The 20915-nt window shown below is 35.3% G+C and overlaps 1 protein-coding gene across 8 annotated transcripts in view; it reads right to left on the bottom strand.

The window, feature by feature from the left end:
• The window catches only part of ATRX (ATRX chromatin remodeler), a 207641-nt gene that overhangs the window by 89388 nt on the left and 97338 nt on the right, over positions 1 to 20915 (bottom strand). For all 8 annotated transcript variants that reach the window (XM_027840148.1, XM_027840178.1, XM_027840158.1 and 5 more), the window contains 7 exons: positions 17985 to 18054; positions 6733 to 6881; positions 6187 to 6366; positions 4238 to 4331; positions 2619 to 2721; positions 1972 to 2154; positions 542 to 683 (listed from right to left, as the gene is read on the bottom strand). In XM_027840148.1, coding sequence (XP_027695949.1) covers positions 542 to 683; positions 1972 to 2154; positions 2619 to 2721; positions 4238 to 4331; positions 6187 to 6366; positions 6733 to 6881; positions 17985 to 18054 — 921 coding nt within the window. The remainder of the gene's footprint in view (positions 1 to 541; positions 684 to 1971; positions 2155 to 2618; positions 2722 to 4237; positions 4332 to 6186; positions 6367 to 6732; positions 6882 to 17984; positions 18055 to 20915) is intronic.

The following is a 20915-nucleotide window of genomic DNA, read 5'->3' on the forward strand; positions in this document are numbered from 1 at the left end:
AAAAATTAGGCTATCAAAAATACACGAAGTAAAGAACTCATATTTCATTTAGAATCAACTAGCAATAAGATAAAAAGTACAGGTACAGAAAAATCAGTCTTTGGTCACTAATCAAAATCTCTATCTCTGAGCCACAAAGGTCTCTGGGGAAAACAATTCAGGTGACTATATGAACTCTGTAGACTCTATCCAGGTCTAAATCTACAATCTTAAATATAATTGTCTACAACCTAAGAGAGTGAAAGTCTATATTCTATAGAAAAAGACCAGTATAACCAAGTGTTATGAATTAAATTTGTATTTACTTTAACAGCAATATTTCAGGCTGAGGGGAGGTGCACAAACCTGGAGGTGTCAAGAGCGGCGTAAGTTCTCATGAATAAAAGTAAGTAATGACTCGTGTAGGGTAAGAGTAAATATTCAAAACAGCAAATTGTAAATTTTTGAATAAACAGAGATTTCTACACTTTTAAAGTTAAGTACATCTATTTTGAGAGATAAGTGAATGAGAAGCATTAAAAAGTACATTCGATTTTCTTACCATCTACTTGATGGGGTTTCAATTTGGTCACCATGTTCCTGTGAACCTGTACTAAAGGTTCTTTGGTTTCTTCATCTTCATCTAAAACCAATTTTGTTGTAATTGGACATTTAATAGGTGAAGCATCTTCAATTTCTATCACCTGAATGAGAAAGGAACATATACATTACTACTCAAAGGAAGGCCTATTCCAGTCATGGGGAAGATTGAGGAGTTAAATCAGTTTAACAGTATACTGAATATAAAAGGAAAAAAGCAGGCTCAAATGTAATTAATAAAAACAAATTATTACTCTAAATATCACACTGTTTTGCCACTGGAGCATTCCTAGGCTTTGATAGACCAACTGTTAATTGCCCCAGTGACCTACTCCACCCCCTCCCCCAATTCCGATATATTTCCAATTCCCTCTTATATGTTGTTTTCCCTAATTAGAATGGAAGCTTCTTGAGGGAAGGGACTTGCTTATATTTGTATCCTCAGTGCTGAGCACAGAACATAACACATAGTAAACATCTAATGAATGCTTTACCTATCAGCCAAACACAGCTTTCATATCTTAGGACATTTCTTATCACTTCAAACTCAGTAAAAACTAAGAATGTGGCTTCTAAACATTTAATATCCATTGGAGTTCTACATTGAGGAAAAGCCTAAGAGTGTCTAAAAAGAACAAGGGAAGACTGAGTATCTCACTCATATTAAGTGGAGTGAACAGAGCAAATTCTACAGTGACCTAACGTTAGAGATACTTGGCCAAGGCAAAAGGGCAATGAACTGCAAGTTATCTAAGAACTAGCTAGTGCAAACTAGTCTTCCTCACAGAAGAAAAGTAAAGGGGCTCACAGAAGGCCTCAGCATGCTCTAAGTTCTGAGAGAACGAACAGTTCCCTTACAAAAAAATGAAAGGCATTTAATGCGGTGGGAAAAAAGAATATGAAGGGCTATGGTACGGAAGAGAAATCTCTCTTGTCTTATGTGGCACAAGGAGCTGAGAACTATCAACAATGTCTTGTAAAAGTTATGGAGACCCAGATCAAGGCTCAATGTAAAGAAAAACTTCACAATAATGAAAACAACACAACAGGGGAAAGGGTTGTCACGAGGGGTAGGAGGTCTCTCCATCAAAAGAAGCCTTAAAGCAAAGGCTATGTACTGGGTCTATCACAGAGACAAGTCTTATTCAGGGAAGAGTTGCACGAGCTACCACAGAGATTCAGGAAAACAATTAATGCGCAACTCCAATCAAGTTTCTGAAAATAAGTAAAAAAATAAGCTGTTAATTCGGAGGCTTGGCCAAATCACAGCTACTATGGACTTCATTTGAACCACCTCATAAACCCAGAGGATGGCCTCCAGAACTGTTAAGATTCCTTCCAGACCAAGTTTCTTGATTAGAATCTAAGCATTACTATACATTGATTATCTACCTCTCTTAATTTCTCTCTCTCTCGCTCTCTCTCGGCAATACGTTTTCTCCTCTCTTCTTCTTCTTTCAAGGCATTTTGAGTTTCAGTTCTCAGTTTGTCATCTTTCAGAATCTTTCGAATTTTCTTCCTACCCTTTCCAGGAGACTTGGAATCATCATTTTCATCTTCCTCTTCAGAATTACTCTGAAATGAAATTATCATAAATAACTATGAAATTCAATTGCTTATTATAGTACAATATTATGCCCTACAGTTTTACTACTATTTAAGAAATTCAATCATTTTTACTACAAGATGACACAGTTGTCTAAAAACCCAAAACAGGAGAATGAATCTGGTGGCCCCAGTGAATGGCAAAACAAAAGCATTTTAAAATTTCCATGTCTTACTTATCTTGTTATCTGCCCAAGTGCCTAATGCAAAATACTGTATATCAGTATATGTGATTAATAAATACTTACTGAATGAAATTAGTTAATCTCAATTTGTTCTGCAATTTATCTAAATCAAAGTTCTACAGTTTTGCAGATTCCTACCTTAAAAATATTATTTATCAATCAGCTACACTAAAAAGGGACTTTCCTCTTAGTGGAGAAAATGCTCTATCAATTATGATTAGAGCATGCCATGCATGTTTCATTACTGACCTTATTTTCACTTGAAGAATCCTCTTGAACCTTAATGCGCCGTCTTTTCTTCTTTTGTTTATAGCTCCGCTGATTTTCTTCCAGCTCTGCTTTCTTTGCTGATCTGAAAGGTTAAAAAAATTCTTGCTGATTCAAAAAAATTATCTTGGAATATATATGAGTTTAGCACACATCTTCATTTGGGCATGTGGCTAAAATAGTAAAAGAAGGATGGGGCTTTATAATAAATGGATAATAACACTATTGTATAACAGTAACCTAGAGGTTTGTACACATAGGCTAGCTATACAAACGTGGATATGTTTGCAAAATCTTTCTGAGTCCTAGGATTTTACAATTGATTAAAACATACATATTGTAGACATATGAATATAGTCTCTCTAGCCTTTACTGTCCCTTGCACAAATCCAGCTACCTTCTTTTTCACACCCATCAGTGCCCTTGCCTGAAATGCCCTTCTTTCTTTCCATAAAGGCACATTCACTCGAGTCATAAACACATGGTCTAACATTCACCTCCTCAGAAAAGTCTTCTTGGACTAACTCAATTTTTCATTCATCATTGAACTGAAATTCACAGTGCAAGTGATCACTGTAGGTATTTTATAAATGTCTGTTGAATATATGTTGGGTTCCTTCTGTTCTTAGATATGCAGATGATACATCATCATCATCAATGCACTTGTGCATGTCTCTGTAGTTTTCTCAAGTCTGTTTATCCCACCTCTGAAGATTTTAAGCTCTGAAGCCAGGGCCAGAATTGTCTCATCATTTTGTATTCCCTATAAATGTTCTCCATGCCTAATGAAGATAACATAGCTAATTCTATATAAACATTTAGACTAAACAATGCAGCAACATAGATATAAATCTACTCTATAGCTAAAATGAGAACTGACAACTCTTGACTCTTAATTGGGTAAGAGCTACCAATGGTGGGAGAGAAATAATGCATGACTGACAATTTGAACATAGCCAACTAGAAGAAAGGTGGTGCTATTTATAGAACAACAGAAATCAGGGGGGAAAAAGGAACAAACAACTTTGATTTTGAATACCCTGAGTTTGAGCAGTACTTCCTCTAAATTTGATAGAAAAAATTATCATTTATTTGAAGACAAACTTCTATCCCTTTGATTCCCAACTATTTGAAAGGGCCCAAGATGTCTAAAAGGTTGTCCATGGGCTAAATGCCACCTGAGTGATTCCCTGCCCCGTCTTCCTAGCCCGCAGCATACATTCCATCTGATAGACATTATACATCTATAGATAGATAACACCTATCTATTTATGTATCTATTTATCTGATGGACTATATGCCAGGGGGTGGGAAGACAAGCATCTAACAGGTGTTAGCAGGTGTGGATCAGTTACAAATTATAACTGAAACCAAAAGTCATTAATCATAATTAGATTCCTACGGCCCATGCTATTCTGATCAAAGACACTACTATGAAAAAAACACAGCCAAGATATTAGCTCTGAACTATGGTTTACAGGTCCTGGGCCTCATAAAATCGAAGAACAGAAAATATGAACAAATCAAGGTAGGAATGACGATTGAGATGGTTACACATGACAGAAAACCAAAACAGAGCAAAAAGAAGCTCTGGGCCATACCTCGTTCTAGGGCGCTGGTCATCTTCAGACTCACTCACTTCTTCACTTACCCCTGATTCTTGAAAATCAGTATCAATGGAATCTTCACTGCTCACTTGATAAAAATTAAAACACTGAATTATCAACTGTAATCAGACAGAAATGTAGCATAATCAATCCTTCAATAGCATCACACTGACAGAGAACATGACATAAAAATTGTAATTCTTTGGAGAAAAATGCAAATGTGAAGAAGGTAACAGCACCACAAATATTTATCATCTATGGCCATAAAAATTGAAGAGATCTACATTAAAACACTACTACTGAGTTATGGAATTATTCCTCTTAGGACTCCTACCCTGAATGGATCAGGGACTGAGTGAGTGCCAACTCAAGTAGCCCACTATAAAGCTAGCCCCAGACCATAGGTCACATCCCCTCTAGCCATCCATTGCCCATGAAAACCATCTTACCAACTGCCTTGCTCTGGAGTATTTATTTAACTATGAAAGGATATAAAAGCAGAGGGGAAAACTGCTGCAAAAAAAAAACAAGGTTGGAGCAAGTGTCTGGTAACAGTAACATTTCATGAATAGATCCACAGAGTTTTATACTAATACGGGAAGAAAAGTTCAGAATATTAAAAATAAACACATTATTAGTTTGAAGTATATAAGCTGGACAAGGCAAAAGTGGTTCTGAGTAGAGATTCTTGATGTTAATAAAATATTTTTAAAGTACTTGAATATAGTTTTGATTCCTTACTGAAGCAACACATCCCCCCCCTAAAATACTCATTATAATCTTAATCTGTTTAACACATGGTTTTTTCTCAGAGCTAGGACAAAACTAAATTTAAGGCCAGGCACTTTCCAAATGCCTTCCAGATCTAAAAGTAGAATTTCTGAATGTTAATGAGACAAGTGAAAGAAAGACCAAATCCCTTCAACCTTCTTCAAAACAAAACAAAAAACCCTCAAGGAAACCTAGGGCAGAACAGAGTACAAGAAAAAAAAAACCAAGAGTAATAAGCTATCAGTAAATAGCTTTGATATTTATTTCAAAGCTCACATATGGAGAACAGAACAATTTTTCAAAAGAGACCTTTAAGTCCTATTTAGAGTTCCTAAAATTCACAATTAGCAACACTAATGAAGTAACATGAAGGAGAAAGATCCTTGCCTGGACTTGGAGACTTTAGTTTGTTCAAATACCACTTTTGGAACTGAGTAGCTGAATGACCCTGGTAAATCACTTAACTTTAGTGGGTCTCCGTTTCGTCCACTGACATTAGGCAAATCAGGGAAATAGTGTCTACCTCACAGAGTGGTCATGCAGAACAAAAGGCAGAACATATGTAAAGCACTCTGCGAACCTTAAAGTAGTAGAGAAATAATTATAGACTATCTATATTTAAATATAATCTATTTTAAATTAAAATTAAATTTGGAAGTCAAGGAAAAAAAGTTGTGACTTTCCTGAAAAATGTGACTCACACTTACAAACTGGACTTCACAGTTTCTGACATAAATAAGAAAAAATTAGAAGTTAGGAAAGTAATGCTAGAGGAGCACAGCAAGAGAAACCAAATACACACATGCACCAAAATCTTTGAAAATGACTGGAATAGCAATGTAATTTTATAATTTAGTAACCTATTTGACTTTCCACAAAACTGTGAAGTATCTGAGTTTCTATTAGCACAGAACCTCCCCGTGTGGCAACTCCTAACACTAATCCAGATCTCAAGATGTTCTGACTTACCAGCTGAGTCTGAGAATGTTGCCTGGGGCCAATGGATGTTAGATGACTTGCCAGTCACAGAGCTGGTGTTAGAAGCAGGATATAAAGAACCTAGGTCTCTTTGATTCTAAGTCCAGCACTCTTAACCAGGACATAACATTATCTCTATTATTTAACCTTATGATAATATTTTTAAAAGTCATATTTTAATTCTGATTTCTAACCTTTTCTCCTATTTCTGCGTTTGGTTTCTTTTGTCTCTTTGGGTCTTGACTTCTTTTCTTCTCCAGACTCTCCATCACTCATGGACAGTTTGTGCCGTAACAGTCTATGACGGTATCGAGGCTTCTTAGATTGTTCAGAATCAGAATCAGTGTCAGAGTTGCCCTGCTCATCATTCTCATCTAAACAAGGCAAGGCAGATAAAAGAATATCTATTTTAAAGTTATTGCTCTTTAAAATGTCACCGGTAAAATATTTTAAAACAGTTATTATTCCATTGAAATACCACATGACAAAAAAGAAATATGTATTTTCCGGGAGATCAGGGATAATTATTATTCTATAATTATAAACTTCATATACATGTGGTATTACTATTGGACAAACTGTAAACTTTTAAGAATCAAAATTAATTTGCAAAGTCATTACTTTATTAAAGATAATGAATAAAGGTGATACACTTAAAACAGGAAGATAAGTACACATGAAGATAGCTGAATTTTAAATACCTTCTGCAAATTACCAAATCAACACATCTTATATTCTACCTTTTAGGGGCTCACTCTCATCGCCGGTGTTTTCTTCATTTTGCTTCACAATTCGTTTTTTAATTTTAGCTGGTTCTTCATCTGAAGATGCATCCTCATCGGAGGAAATATTAGCCTGGATTTCTTCTAAGAGCATCTTTTTGGCGATTCTTGAAAATAAGAAACAAAACAAAACAAAACAAAACTATGTAGTCTATGGGTAAGAGAATGAAATGGAATCAAATAATTTGAATATCAGGAGAAAGGACTAAGAAAAATTACGCTAAGAGAAATTACACAAACAAGCACAACTGTACTAAAATATACATTTTAATAAGGTAACTCATGGTTTAGAGAATACCAATTCAAAAAAAGAAGTTTTAGAATGCTTTTAACAGTAAACATTTTCCAATTTAATACAATTCAATTACACATTGAAGAACTTGTCTGAACAAAATTCTCCATGTAATTAGGACATATTATAAACTGAAGTTCAATTTCCTTTTAATCCTTCTTAATTCCGTCATCACATCCTAATAACTGAAAAGGTGAACAGGCTAACCAGACAAAACACTTGTAAAAATGGTAGGACATTTCTCCACCTGAACAAATGGGGAAATTAATAAGCAATAAAGTAGAAGTCTCTGCTAATAGGTGTTTTTAAAGAGTCAATATAACATAGACCAGTTCTCCAAGCTGAAAAACACAAACCACTTTTAATCCAGCATCAATCCATCATCAATAAGCATTTTTTAAAGTGCTATTTATGTGCCAGGCACTATGCTAGATGCTAGTGATAAAAATACAAAGAATGACCAGTCAGCTCATTAGGCTCTCAGAGTCTCCGGCCAATCTCTTAAGACTATGAGTTACAGAGAAGCTGCTGATCTGTAGTATTCAAAGGTAGTTTCCAAACCAGGGAATTCCTAATACCAATTAAGTCAAAAGTCAAGACCAGAACAAATGAGAGGAGAGATGTGTGTGTGTGTGTGTGTGTGTGTGTGTACATATATATATATTTTTCAGAATCTTTGATACCTAAGTAATCAGCACACAAACTTTGTGCTTTAACAACCATAAATATGCTAAACCAACTACATTTAAGTATCACAAACCAGAAAACAGACAAAAGATATTTACACACATATATTCTAAGAACCCTTAAGGTTGTTAAACTAGGAAGTAGCATTTTGGATTTTTATTAAAACTTCGTGTAACAGATTCCCATTTTGACTAAAAATTCTGAAGATCTGAAAAAGCTAAATGTCCAAAACAACCAAACAAATAAACAAACCACCATAAGCTCTAGAGATACAAAGACCATATTCTTAAAACAATAGAATACTACAACCAGTTAAGTAACAGATGCCAGAAAGTAAAGTCATCAAACTATTTTGGTGTAAGCCAAAATGTTTCCATACATCTGCACAAAACAGAAACTCAGAGAACTCACAAGACATCACAATAAGCCATCTGCACAAGTTCCAAAGTCACAAAAGGGGAAATCCTCTAAGAAGATGCAAAAGTAGGATGATTCCATTACACTCTGCAGTGGACCAAGAAGCACCAGCAATGGAGGCTAATTACCAACTGAAAGCTCACAATTGGGATTGTAAATTCTTCACTGGTCCGAGGTTTATGTCCTTCATCCAAGTGTTGTTTCAATGCTCTTGGTATTGAAAGAAACATCTCAAAAGAAAAGGCACAGGCAGAATACTTGTTCATTCCCATACTTATTTATAATCTGAAGCTTGTGATTACTTTATCATCAAAAAGATAGACTAATAATATTATTGAATGGTTTCAAAACCATACCACCACTGATCGCTAAAACTAATCCTGTGCTTACCTGTGACTTTGCCTTGCTGAGGGTTGCTTTCCTGATCTAGGTTGGGTAGAATGAGACAAGAAATAGAAATACTCTGATGGGTCTACGTAGTATCTTTCCTCTTTGAGAAGCTTCCATATTCCTCCTCACTCTGGCCCCCAAAATCAGAAGGAAAAATATTTCCAATCCATATTGGTTCTATTTAATAATTTTAATAGCCAGCATATATATTCTCTTAAAACTTGGCTTCCTAAGATGAAAACTTTAATGTGATATCAAAAGATACTAAACCTACTTAATTTATCCACTAGCTCCAGTTGAACAAAAATGAGGAAACATAATGAACTAATTAGCTACAAGGTTACCATATCCATGTCCAAAATAACAGAAATCAGATCTGAGTAGGTTTTAGGAGCAAACTAATAAGTAATAACCTAGGCTGCTTAACAAGTAGGAAACTGGGCAGCTAGGTGGCTCAATGGATAGAGCTCCAGCCTTGGAGTCAGGAGGACCTGAGTTCAAATCTGACCTCAGACATGATACTAGCTGTGTGACCCTGGGCAAGTCACTAACCCCAACTGCCTCACCAAAAAGCAAAAAAAAAAAAAAAAAAAAAAAAAAGGGTAGGAAACCAATGTCCTTCAGATGAGGGTCATGTTTTTCTTATATGAGTGAATAGGAATGAAGATTCCTCAGGCTTATTGGGTTGACATGACCTTGCTTTTATTAATATGCCTTATGATGAGAAGGAACTCACCTAAATAAAAAACACTGGCCCTGGAGTCAGAAGACTCCAAATTCAATTATCACCTCTGAAACTTATTCACTGTTCGACCTTAAACATGTTGTTTAAGCTAACTGGATCTCAGTTTCCGTTAGGGACTGGCACAGATGATCCTCCAGGTCTCCTCCAGCTTTAAATCTATGATCATAAATCAGAAAACTATACATACAAGTGCCTTAAAGATACTAGGCATGTGAAATGACTTTGACAAAAGCACTGAATGACTGAGTCCAAAATGTAAAGGAATGAGAAAATGCCAATACCAGTTTAGGGCAAGCCAGCTGCTTTAAAAACAGAGCTTGATTGGCACATCTTACAAAGATGGAATTTCATCTAGAAAACCAAAAAGACTTCAGGATGATCTTCAAAATAAAAAAGATGCTATTCATGAGATAGCAAGAAGTATCTCCTCAGAAAGTCTGCTGTAATATGCCATAAATCTGCCACCTTAGTCTGGAGTTTCAAGGTCAGCATCATCATTTAAGAAATCAGCCAAGAGGATGATAAAGCATCACTTCCAGAGCTCACAGTTGGACCCATGCAATGGATGTATAGGCATGATCCCAAGTAGATTCTATTTGAAGTGTTCTTCTTGAAGCTTTATAGGAAATTTCCGGAGAGTCATTGAGGTGACTATCACTAAAATCTCATTGTTCGAGATTATGTCCAGGGTCAACTATACCATCCAAATTAGTAACAATTCTATCACAGGCTTTAAAAGCACAGGTTTTTCTATTTTTGTGGCAGCTAAACTTACAAGTTCTGAAGAAATCCTGAAAGGGAGGGAAGGAAAAGGGAAAAAAGCAAAATAACATGGGGGAGGGTGTGGAGACAATAGCCCTTTCCCCAAAAAAACCAACATGAAGTGAAATGAAAAAGTACATAAAGAACAGCTAGAATACTAAGGAAATTAATACCTTAACAAAACCTCTCCACTGGAATTAAACAAAGAAAAAATAGAACAACATGAAAGAACTGAGGCAAACAAAACAAAAACTATCAAGTAATGTGGAAAAGATAGGAAGGACAGCAAGAGATTTTGATCTAAAACAGAAAGTAAATGAGGGATGATTGCTGTTACATGCTTAAACAACCACAGGAAAACTAAAGCAAACAAACAAAAAAAGACCACAGGATAGGTTAAAACTCTGAGAATCTTAAATGTCAACAATTTTCATACTAGCAGAAGATCAGGAGAAGGGGTGATCATTTGCCTCTTGGTAACTTTAGATGAAAAAGTCAAACCTGAGTATTATAAGACTTCATGGCTAATAAGGATCTTACAGATCATCTAGTCCAACCCCCTTAACAGAGGAAGAAACTGAGGCCCAGAGAGGGGAAATGAGCTATTTCGTTCAGTAGAGGAAGAGCTCAGACTTGAAGATATTCTTTTAACTCTCAGTCTTCGGCTTATCCCACTATATCACACTTCCAACCAAATAGTATCTCTTCCAGAACACAAGGAGCGGGACGGATTTGCTACAGTCAAGGAAACAGTTAAGGATGTGAAACCAGCTCAGTAGCAACAATACATTGATAGTAAGGCAGCTCAGGCTTGATTTCTAAATTTGGAAAATAAAAGATGTTTAAAAGTTCTACAATATTTAAACCAGTGTTCTATTCCTAAATCAGTATACTAGCTGGCACTAGCTAAGTCTAAAATCTACTTCTTTGAAGCAATGAAAACAGGATTGAAATGAAGCACTAAGTAGAAATTACATTTTTGGAAGCTCTAGCAATTTCACTTTAAAAATCACATAACTACTGAGAATTTAAAAAGAAGATTGCTTTCCATAGTTTCACATCCCAACTGTACTATAAAAACTTTACAGTTAAAACACAAAATTTTGGTTTTAGAAGTTACAGTAATCTTGACTATAGTACTTAATATCAAAAAGGACATGAAACCTAAAAATCTATATATTATATACATCATGGTATATGTTACAAGTTATCTAAGTCAAAACTCTACTAGTAGGAAAAACAAATCTGCAAGAATAGAGCTATCTTCACATACCTTTCAAACAGCAGAGTGTAAATTCAATCAATGAACAAGCACTTAGAAAATGCCTATTATGTGCTGGATACTGTGCTAGGCACGGGGGACACAAAGAAAAAATGAAATAATCTCTGCCCTCAAGGAGCTTACATTCTGTCTGGGGAAATACATAAGTACGCACACAAAATAAGAATAATTTCAGGGTGAAACACCAGAAGGAGAAGGGAACAAGGGGAGGGAAAATCTGGAAAGGTTTCACTTAACAAAACTTGAACTGAGTGTTGGAGGTAACTACGGATTTGAAAAGATAGTGGGGATGAGAAAGTACATTCCAGGAACGGGGGATACAATGGTCAAAGCCATGGGGATTTGAGGCAGAATGTCATGAATGAGGCATACCTAGAAGGCAAGTTTGGCTAAACCATAAAGTACACGAAGGGTACAAATAAGGCTGGAAAGTTAGGCTGGATCCAGGTTATTAAGGGAGTTAAAGGCCAAACACAGGAGTGTGCATTTGATCCTGGAGGAAATAAGAAGTCACTGGAGTTTAATGAGCTGGAGACGATCAGCTTAAATTTGTACTTTAGGAATATCACTTTGGCAGCTATGTGAAGGATGGATTGGAGATAAGGGTCACTGGAGGGAGGGAATCCAATTAGGAGACTATTTCAATAACCCAGAATAAAGGTGAGAGGAGCCTGAATTAGGGTGATTGCAAAGTGGGTGGAGAGCTGGACATGAATGTGAATGATGTTGGCAAGGTAGAACTGACAAGAACTGTAAAATAATTGGATACATGCTGTGAACAAGAGTAAAGGGTTTAAGAGAACTCTAAGCCTGAGAACTTAGATGTCAGGAAAGATGGTGGTGCTGTCAAGAGAAATAAGAAATTCAGAAGAAGTGTATGTTGCGGGGCACAAACAGGGGGTGGGGGTGTGATAATGAATTCTACTGTGGACATGTAGAGGTTGAGATGGCTGTGGGACATCTAGCTGGAAATGTCCAAAGATAGATGGTGATGTGGAACTGGAGCTCATGAAAAAGAGCTGAATACAGAAATCTGGGAGTCACTTGCATAAAGATAACTGATCCAATGGGAGCTGACAAAGATTCCCATGGAACCACTTAAGAGATCAAAAGCAGTACTTTTTATGACCTATATTACCAATCCCATGCTATATGCAATGTTAACTGAAAGTGTTCATTCAATTTCATGGTTAGATGATTGTTTCAACATCATTGGTATAAGAGAGCTCGTATTTATCATATAATATAGTTCCTGCCAGAAATCTAAGATAGACTTCGCAAAATCAATCACCAATAGATTCAATGCCAATAAGAGAATTCCATAAATGGCTTATATACTGCTCTTCCTTAAACTTCAGAAGTTCATGTCTTGAAACCACAAAAATGTATTCTGGTTTGGGTATATCTATACTTTATGAGTGTTCTAAAATATCTGACAAGTTTCTTTTCTTTTAAAAACAGGGTTACCGAATTTTTTCTTCCCCTAAAGTCAATAAAAATAATAACATCCCTCACTAAATTTAATTTGATAAATAACCATTTGAAACTAACTGTTCTGTAATATTATATGTAATAATCAAGAAGGCTTTTAATTGTGTTTTCCTTATTCTTTTCTGGAAAGGGCACTGGGAAAACAATTATCAAATGACTAAGACAAAAAACTATGAGTGGAAAAAAGTAATGAGTCATATTAAAAATTAGAGGATCTGATGTTTTCAAGTATTCAACTACTAGCAACCTATACTCAGTATTTCTCATATTTGATATGATATCTCAAAAAAGCGATGTGTATGTACTCCAAGATATTGGAATGATTAGCTTTAAAAAGGCAAAAATCACATTAAACTATAGAGAGTAAATCAAGAAATGTGGCTAAATCAAATTAAAGAACAGATCACCAATCTTTACCAGGACAGTTGATTACTGACAAGTAAAAATTTAGATCTAATTTAACCAAATTCCATATTTCATTTTGCAAGGTTGGGGTTTAAGACAAAGAATGCAAAAAAGTACACAGTCTTCAGAGTGACAGGTAACTTCATTACACCAGGAATTTCCAACTTTTTTAAATTTTTCTGAAAATACTGAGCTGGGTAGAGGAGGGAGAACTATGCTAACAGTGATATGTCTGAGTCAATCAGAAAAAGAATACTAAGTAGACAGTTACCTTCCTGTGACAAGAAGAAAAAGAGTGTAGCACTGGGAGGTTTAGATCAATCAATATTTATTAAGTGCCTACTATGTGCCAGGCTGTGCTATATGCCATCTAGACTAGGACCTCCCGAGTTTTACTAATAGTTAATCAGATACTTACCTGAAACTTAAAGAATCAGAGCTCATTTTAAGAAATCTTGATTTTTGTCACTCTAAAAATAGGCCAGGTACTCAAAAATTTTACTCAGAGAGGAGTAAATATAGAGGGATCAGTTTCCCCAAGTACAGTGAAACAAAGCAGATGTGATAGATAAAAATGACTAGGACCACCATGAATAATTTTCACAAAGGGAAAAAAATTGGTACCCTTTATAAATGACTACAGATTAACCAAGTGTATAGAGAGTACAAATACCTAATAGAGTACCCAAAGGGGAAGCTCACCAATTTTACTATTTAAGGGATTTTAGATTTACTCTTTAATGTTTATGAAAACCAGATACACATTTACCAAAATATCTTCATTAAAATGAACAATTCCAGGAGAATCCAATGTCTTCACAAAGCACTGCTGGGGCCACTGAGTATGGGACCATCATCAGAAGCCCTTTCTTATCCCAAAATATTAAAACTGCTACCAATTTAAAAAACAAAACAAAACTACAGCTAATATCACGAAACAATCACTTTAATGTTTTCTGGCTAGAAAGGAGTAAGTGCTGTTTCACAAAGCACTCACTGAGAATTCAAAGGACTCAAGGCAATTCCCAATATAATCATCAACTCTTAACTCTGAGCAATTTCTTTTATCAATTTCTGCAAAGATCTAGATTCAATAAAAGTTTCTAATCTCTCTCAGCCACAGAGAAACTGTGATCAGATTTACCCTCTTAACAACTTTAAGCAGAAAAATATTTTTTTAATAAATTTCCTCAGGAGTACTCAATTTGATTTTCAAAATACTAACTTGTAATATGTTCAGCAACTTAAAAAAAAAAACACAGCCCGAGACATACAATATTACAATAAAATAAATGATAAAAGATTTGTGCAAAACATTTCCTGACAATCTTCATAACATTTTTGATTTCTAACATAAAAAAGAGAAACAACCCAGTAAAGCATAATTCATGTGGAGAAACATGCAGTAGGGGCTTAAATTCTCTTTAACTGAGGCCAATTTCATTAATCGAGTTTTGACTACAAAAACAAATTTTGATCACATCTCACATTCTCAGAGTTCATATTCAAAACAGAAAAAAGTTGGTGAAGGAATTTCAACTCTCAATAAAAGAGGAGCATGAATATTTTCAATCAAAAATTTTAACAAGAATCAGAATTCCAAAACAAATCTCAAACTAATGAGAAACATGGAATGAAATGTTCCTAACAGTGACTTTTTTAATGGAGTAAAAGCACAGTAAGTGCAATCATGTAGTTTTAATCACTATCCTGTGGTTAGATTCAACTAATAAAATCTTCTCTAAGATTAAAATAAGATTTTCAAGTGAGCACAATAGAGAATATTGATCACATAACCTTAGGTGAAGATATTACTGTACCTTTCTTCTCCAAACATTTCAGTTGTACACATTTAAAGTGAGTAAATGTTATGGTTCACTATGATGAATAAACTGTCTCTATTTATTAATGCAATGTAACCAAAACAATATATTTTAATTTTTAAATTCATCTATTTATGTACACTAATAAAATTATAAGTCTAATTAAAATGTGGTGTTTTCTTTAATATCTCAAAGCCATTGGGAATTGCTCATTTTTAAAGTTGGTATTATCTATCTAGTAAAATAATATGGATAAAGAAACAAATACATTTTTGATCATGAGAATCACATGCTATTAGAGTTGAAAAGGACCTTGGAGATAATCTAGTTCAAACCCTTTACATTGGGACTGGAATCCCAGGTCTCGTGATTCCTAATCCAACACTCCTTTCACTACACGATGCTGCCACGAGTTTGACAAAAGTTCGTCTGATTTTGTAAGAGAGTGATCTACCAAAATTCTTTATCTCCAAACTAGATGATACCTCTTTACCATAATTCAACCCTTAAATGAGCCATTAAAACTTAAAATTAAATGCTTGAACGAGAAAAATGTTTTACAAAAATTTATTGCATCCAACAAATACTTAGGCATTCTGCATTAATACACTATTTACCTCTTAATAAACATAAACACTTGGAACATAGTACAATACTGCTAAAAAAAAAAAAAGCAGAAGCAGAAATAATGGAAAAAAATAAATACAGCAAATTAAGAAAAGCATACAGCACTGTCTCATGTTATGACTCACTCAAAATAGCAAACTGGAAAATATACTTTAAAAAAAATCAATTAAGATCTGCAAAACAAATGTTTATAATCATTCAGTACATATGCAGATGTGCCTAAACACGAAGTCTACAGTAGAAGTGTGGAGTTTGATACTCACGTACCCACAGTACAAACAAAACACTGATGGGCACGAGGTGCCCTCTTTGGCATGGTGTAAATCAAGAAGCTTCTTGACTACCATATGAGAACAGCTTAAGTTATGTATAGATTGCATAACCAAGAACATAACAAAATATTCAATTCTGATAAAAAAAAACAAAACAAAACAAAACAAAACAAACCCAAACAGTTGCATTTTCCATCTGACATGCAGTGGTAGTTCTTTTTTCAGTAAAGTACTTGCCAATTACAGAGAGGAGGGGGAGAATCAGAGCACTTTAAAAGTTTTCAAGTACAAAAAGTAAAATAAAGCTCAACCAGACTAAAATACAAATTTAAAACAAGCACCTCAAGGAAAAGTTGATTTTGTGACTAATTGTAAAATTAGAGAAGTCAAGGTTAAATGAGGGGAAAAAAATCTCTTCTGCATGTTTAAAAGCGTGTGTTTATATAAGCAGGTAGGTGGCTGTGCATAGATACACACACGTTTGTATGGTGTGAATGTTAATTAACAAGTTGATGCTAAGACTTTACAGTTGTGCCCTCCTGGAAAACGAAGATGCAGTAAACATTAAAGTGGAAAAGAACTAAAGCAATTTCAGTGGCCTGAATATTGTGGCTGAAATGCTATATTGTGAAATCCCTGAATTATTTCTTTTTCCCTCATCTTAAAATAGCAGTATGTCTGTTTAAATATTTCATTCAAAAAAACAAAGGCTAGCAGCATTTGATGCCGAATAATTACTATTTAAGGTGCAAAATAAAAGTCTTTATTTGTTTTGTTAAGAAAACTACCTATTATTTTACAGAATGGAGACTGTGCTCTATGCTAAAATTAATAAGATTTTGAAGCAAAAAAAAGGAGATGGCATTAGTAAATGTAAAGTACACCTACAATATAAGCTGGCTTCACATTTACTACCTGCAAAATGTCAGTTTCTGACAATAAGATGCTACAAAAAATTGCATATACTTTTCTCATCTCCTTGAAACATGAAAACCTATCTTACTACAAACTTCATCTAACATGCTACATTTTTACTATGGTTAACACAAAGAGTAACAATCTAAAACTAGAAGGGACACTAAGAATTATTTAGGTTAATCGCTTCATTTCCCAGATGAGAAACTAAGACTCAGACGGTTGAGGAAACCTATTCAAGCTTGCAAAGGTTTCCAGATTCTCCTCTTTCTACCAGACCACACTCTCTCTGCCTCTTGCGCTACATATTTAGTGTCTTTTCTTTGAGGGACACTTAGGGTTGGCTTTGCTGCAACACATGAAGGGCTAATAAATGTTAAGGAAAAAAAACCACCCATGAGTTGCAATACCGTGTGAATATTAAGTATATCACATTTTACTACTGATTTTATCTATATGCAAGGGCTTCCTTTGATAAACCAAACTGAATTATTTCAATTATGAGTTAATGCTATATCTACTACAATTTAACTAAAAACTATTCTCAACAGAATATTCAATCACCCTATACACACTGAGGTCATATATCTGTGTATGAACTGAAACTGAGCTTCAAAATATTCTTATCTTACGAATTTGTGCATTTTTGGTCTCTAAAAGCCAAAGCTTTTAAAAAATAGCACCACCAGAATGACAGTAGGTATAAAGCAGAGATTAATGACAAATGAGGGTGATGGCACCTATTTAGGGCCTTGTGATTCACAGTTATCATGGACATTGTCTAGCTACAAGGATTAAGTAATTCTCAGTCAATTTATCAGATTACACATGAGAACAGAAACGCAAAAAGTGCTACAGTGCGTTTATAACACACCATATATAAGGTGTGTTAACACTTCTAAATACTTATTTTCTCTTTGTGTTTCTGAGTGTTGGCCCTTTTCGGGCCTCGCTTTCAAACTTGCGTGAAGATTGTGAGCGTGTCTTTATAAGGCAGGCCATCCTGGTTTTGACAGCCTGCTTGCTGCTCCGTTGCTCTCGTTTGCGCCCACGCCTAGGGTGTGTTATAATCTTTTTAATGTCCTTAGAGTTGGAACCATACCTATTCTCAGGATCATCTTCATCCTCATCATCATCCAAGGTGACAGGACCTGCTCTGTCAGCTTCTTCACCTTTAAAAAGAGGGATAAGAAGTTCTCAAAATCAAATTATCAAAATCATGCACAGGAGCAAATCTATGTGCAGTACAAGTTACAAAGCAAGCCAAAGAGACACAAGATTTTACTCAGCCTTTTTCTGGGACAAAAGAGAGGCTGCTGTCCATAAACCAGTGGGAAGAAACATATCATCAGGACTTTCTTCAATCATAGGATCAGAGATGGAGAGATATAAGGGACCTTGGAGGCCACTCTACTCAGTCACTCTGTTTCCCCATTTTACAGATGACAAAAGTCAGGGTGACAGATGTTATGTGATTTGCTCAGGCTCACACAAAGAAGTGCTAATGATCGGGCCTTTTTGACTGCAAGGCCCATACCCTAGGAACTGCCCAACCTCTAGCCCATTAATAATGCTACATGACCTTTACATGTGCACAAGTTCTTTATCAAAGCTAGCATCTTTGTAGTCAATATGACTGTTGAAATAAATTACTATCTCTGTCTTTTACTGTCAAAAATGAGGGAATTTCATGTAAGTAAATCCTTGTCTGGGAAATCAACTATTGAACTAGCGCTCCAATATTCTATAAATTTTCTGGCAAACAAATTTCCAGCGGGCATTTAGGGTTAAGGACTGAAAATATTTAATATTAATAATTTTGATGGAATTTCTCCAGAAATATTTTATAAATTTTCCTGGCTGCTTTTTTTTACTGCTCAGAGTACAATTAACTTTTTCCAGATGCCTAAAGGTTCCCAGTAATGTTCTCCTTCCTTAAATCTACATATATTATCAAAGAATCTGCATCTATAAACACTGCATAAGCAAAATCCATACCCCAATGTCTGCTATTATTAGTCTGGGTCCTCCTCACAAGTGATCCATTCTCTCTTTTCTACAATCCATCTTTATAGTAACTGCTACAATCATGTAAACAATATCATAGATTCTGAGAACTGGAAGGGACCTGGAGGCCATAAAGGCCAAGAAATGAATTAAAGGAATTCTTACAATAACATATCTGACAAGTGGTCATCCGGTCTGTGCTTAAATACTTTCAAGGAGAGGGAGCCAACACTTTTCAAGGCAGGCCATTACACCTTTGAACTGTTCTAATTTTTAAATTAGAATTGTTAAATCTTTTTTTTTTTTAAATCAAGCCCAAATAAGAGATATATATATATATATATTGCCACTTCTACCCACTCTTCTTGCTTCTGCCTTCGGTGACCCAGTATAAGTCTAAACTCCCTTCCAATGACAATCCTTCAAATACTTAAATATACCTCTCAAGTTCCCCCTAGTCTTCTCTTTATCAAGCGGAACATACCCAATTCTTTCAACAGATTCTCATATGACATGGCCTCACATAGCCCTCTTATTAATGTATGTCTTAGACTACCCAGTACTGAACAACAATATTCCAAATATAGCCTAACCAAGTCCTTTTTCTACTTAAAAACTTTTAGAGGCTACAAACAAAATACTCACTACTCAGCTTGGCTTAACTCCCTACCACCTTAGCCTTATTTCACATGGCTCCTCTTTGAACACTCCACATTCCAGTCAAACTGTACTACTCTCCAAACTCAGCATCTAAACTCTTGATGAAAGGCACTTACACCTCATCACCAAAGCATTCAATGCTTATCTTTCTCCCAGATTCAAATGAAAGGACACTTGTCCAGGAAGACTCTTCTAATCCACCCCTAGTTGCTGGTGTTCTCTTTCTCCTCAAAACATAGGCCAAGGTAAGCTATATTTAAAGGTAGAGGATATGAATTTGGTGGAATCAAGATCCTAAGGCTCTCATATTTTCTTATGTTTCTAGAGAGCATGACAATGCTGCAAAGGCCTGAGGGAAGGCTAGGTAGTGTTAACCTGAAGAAATTATGGAGAAATGTGTTCCTTGGGGAAAAAATGCTATGTCTAGTCAGGGAAATGTAAAGTACTTGCTCAAGTTGCACTACTTGCTCCTGAAATGTTATAATCACAAGTCTTGTCACTGCGACCTGCAAACCATGCCTATCAATCACTTAAATATGTGCCTCCCTTCCTCTCCTAGGACTTTACTATCTCCTTTTTGTACTTCAACTCTCAATCCTGTTGTAAGACTCTAAAGTTGTCAAACTCTGAGGTGATAAATACTAAAAATTTGCTTTCACTAAGCCAGAAAAATGCAAAGTGCTAAGTTAATTCTTAGAATCTAAAGTCTATGTCAGTCAACAACAAACCATTTAATGTCTCTGGACCTCAGTTTCCTCATCTGGAAAATGGGAACGGACAAGATTTCTTCAAAGGTCCCTTTCTCAGTATAAATCCATGATCCTATGGTTTAATTTTCCATGTATAGTCTTGAGGACAAGAAGTATTTCATTGTTGCTTTTGGATCCCAAATGCCGAACTAGCACTGTGTCTTGCACAAGGTAAATACTCAGTAAATAAATGTTTGCATATAAAGCATTTAATAAATGTTTGTTAGAGTATGCCCAAGATTATTTTCAGTGTGGAAGGCTCAATAAAGTTAGAGGCTTCTCATAGCTCAGGTCTCAAAGATGAACCCAAGCCTATTCCCTAGTAGAAACACTCTATAACAAATTAGCCCTTAAATCCTCCAGACAGGAAACAGATTAGAGATTAGGATCAAGGAAACTCACTAATATACATGCGGTAGCACAGATTAAGTAGCGAATTAGGGAAAATATAACCAAAGTTTTGCTATGAAATATAAAACAATCGTAACAGAAAGAAGCTGCAAATTTCAGTAGAAACCTAACTCTGCACCAAATTAAGTAATCTAATTTATGAAAATGACATAGAAAGCCAAAACACGATTAAACAGCTTCATTATGATGATGCCTTTTGAGTCAAT

Source organism: Vombatus ursinus, unplaced genomic scaffold, assembly GCF_900497805.2.
Source record: "Vombatus ursinus unplaced genomic scaffold, bare-nosed wombat genome assembly UNPS02004691.1, whole genome shotgun sequence".
NCBI lineage: Eukaryota > Metazoa > Chordata > Mammalia > Diprotodontia > Vombatidae > Vombatus > Vombatus ursinus.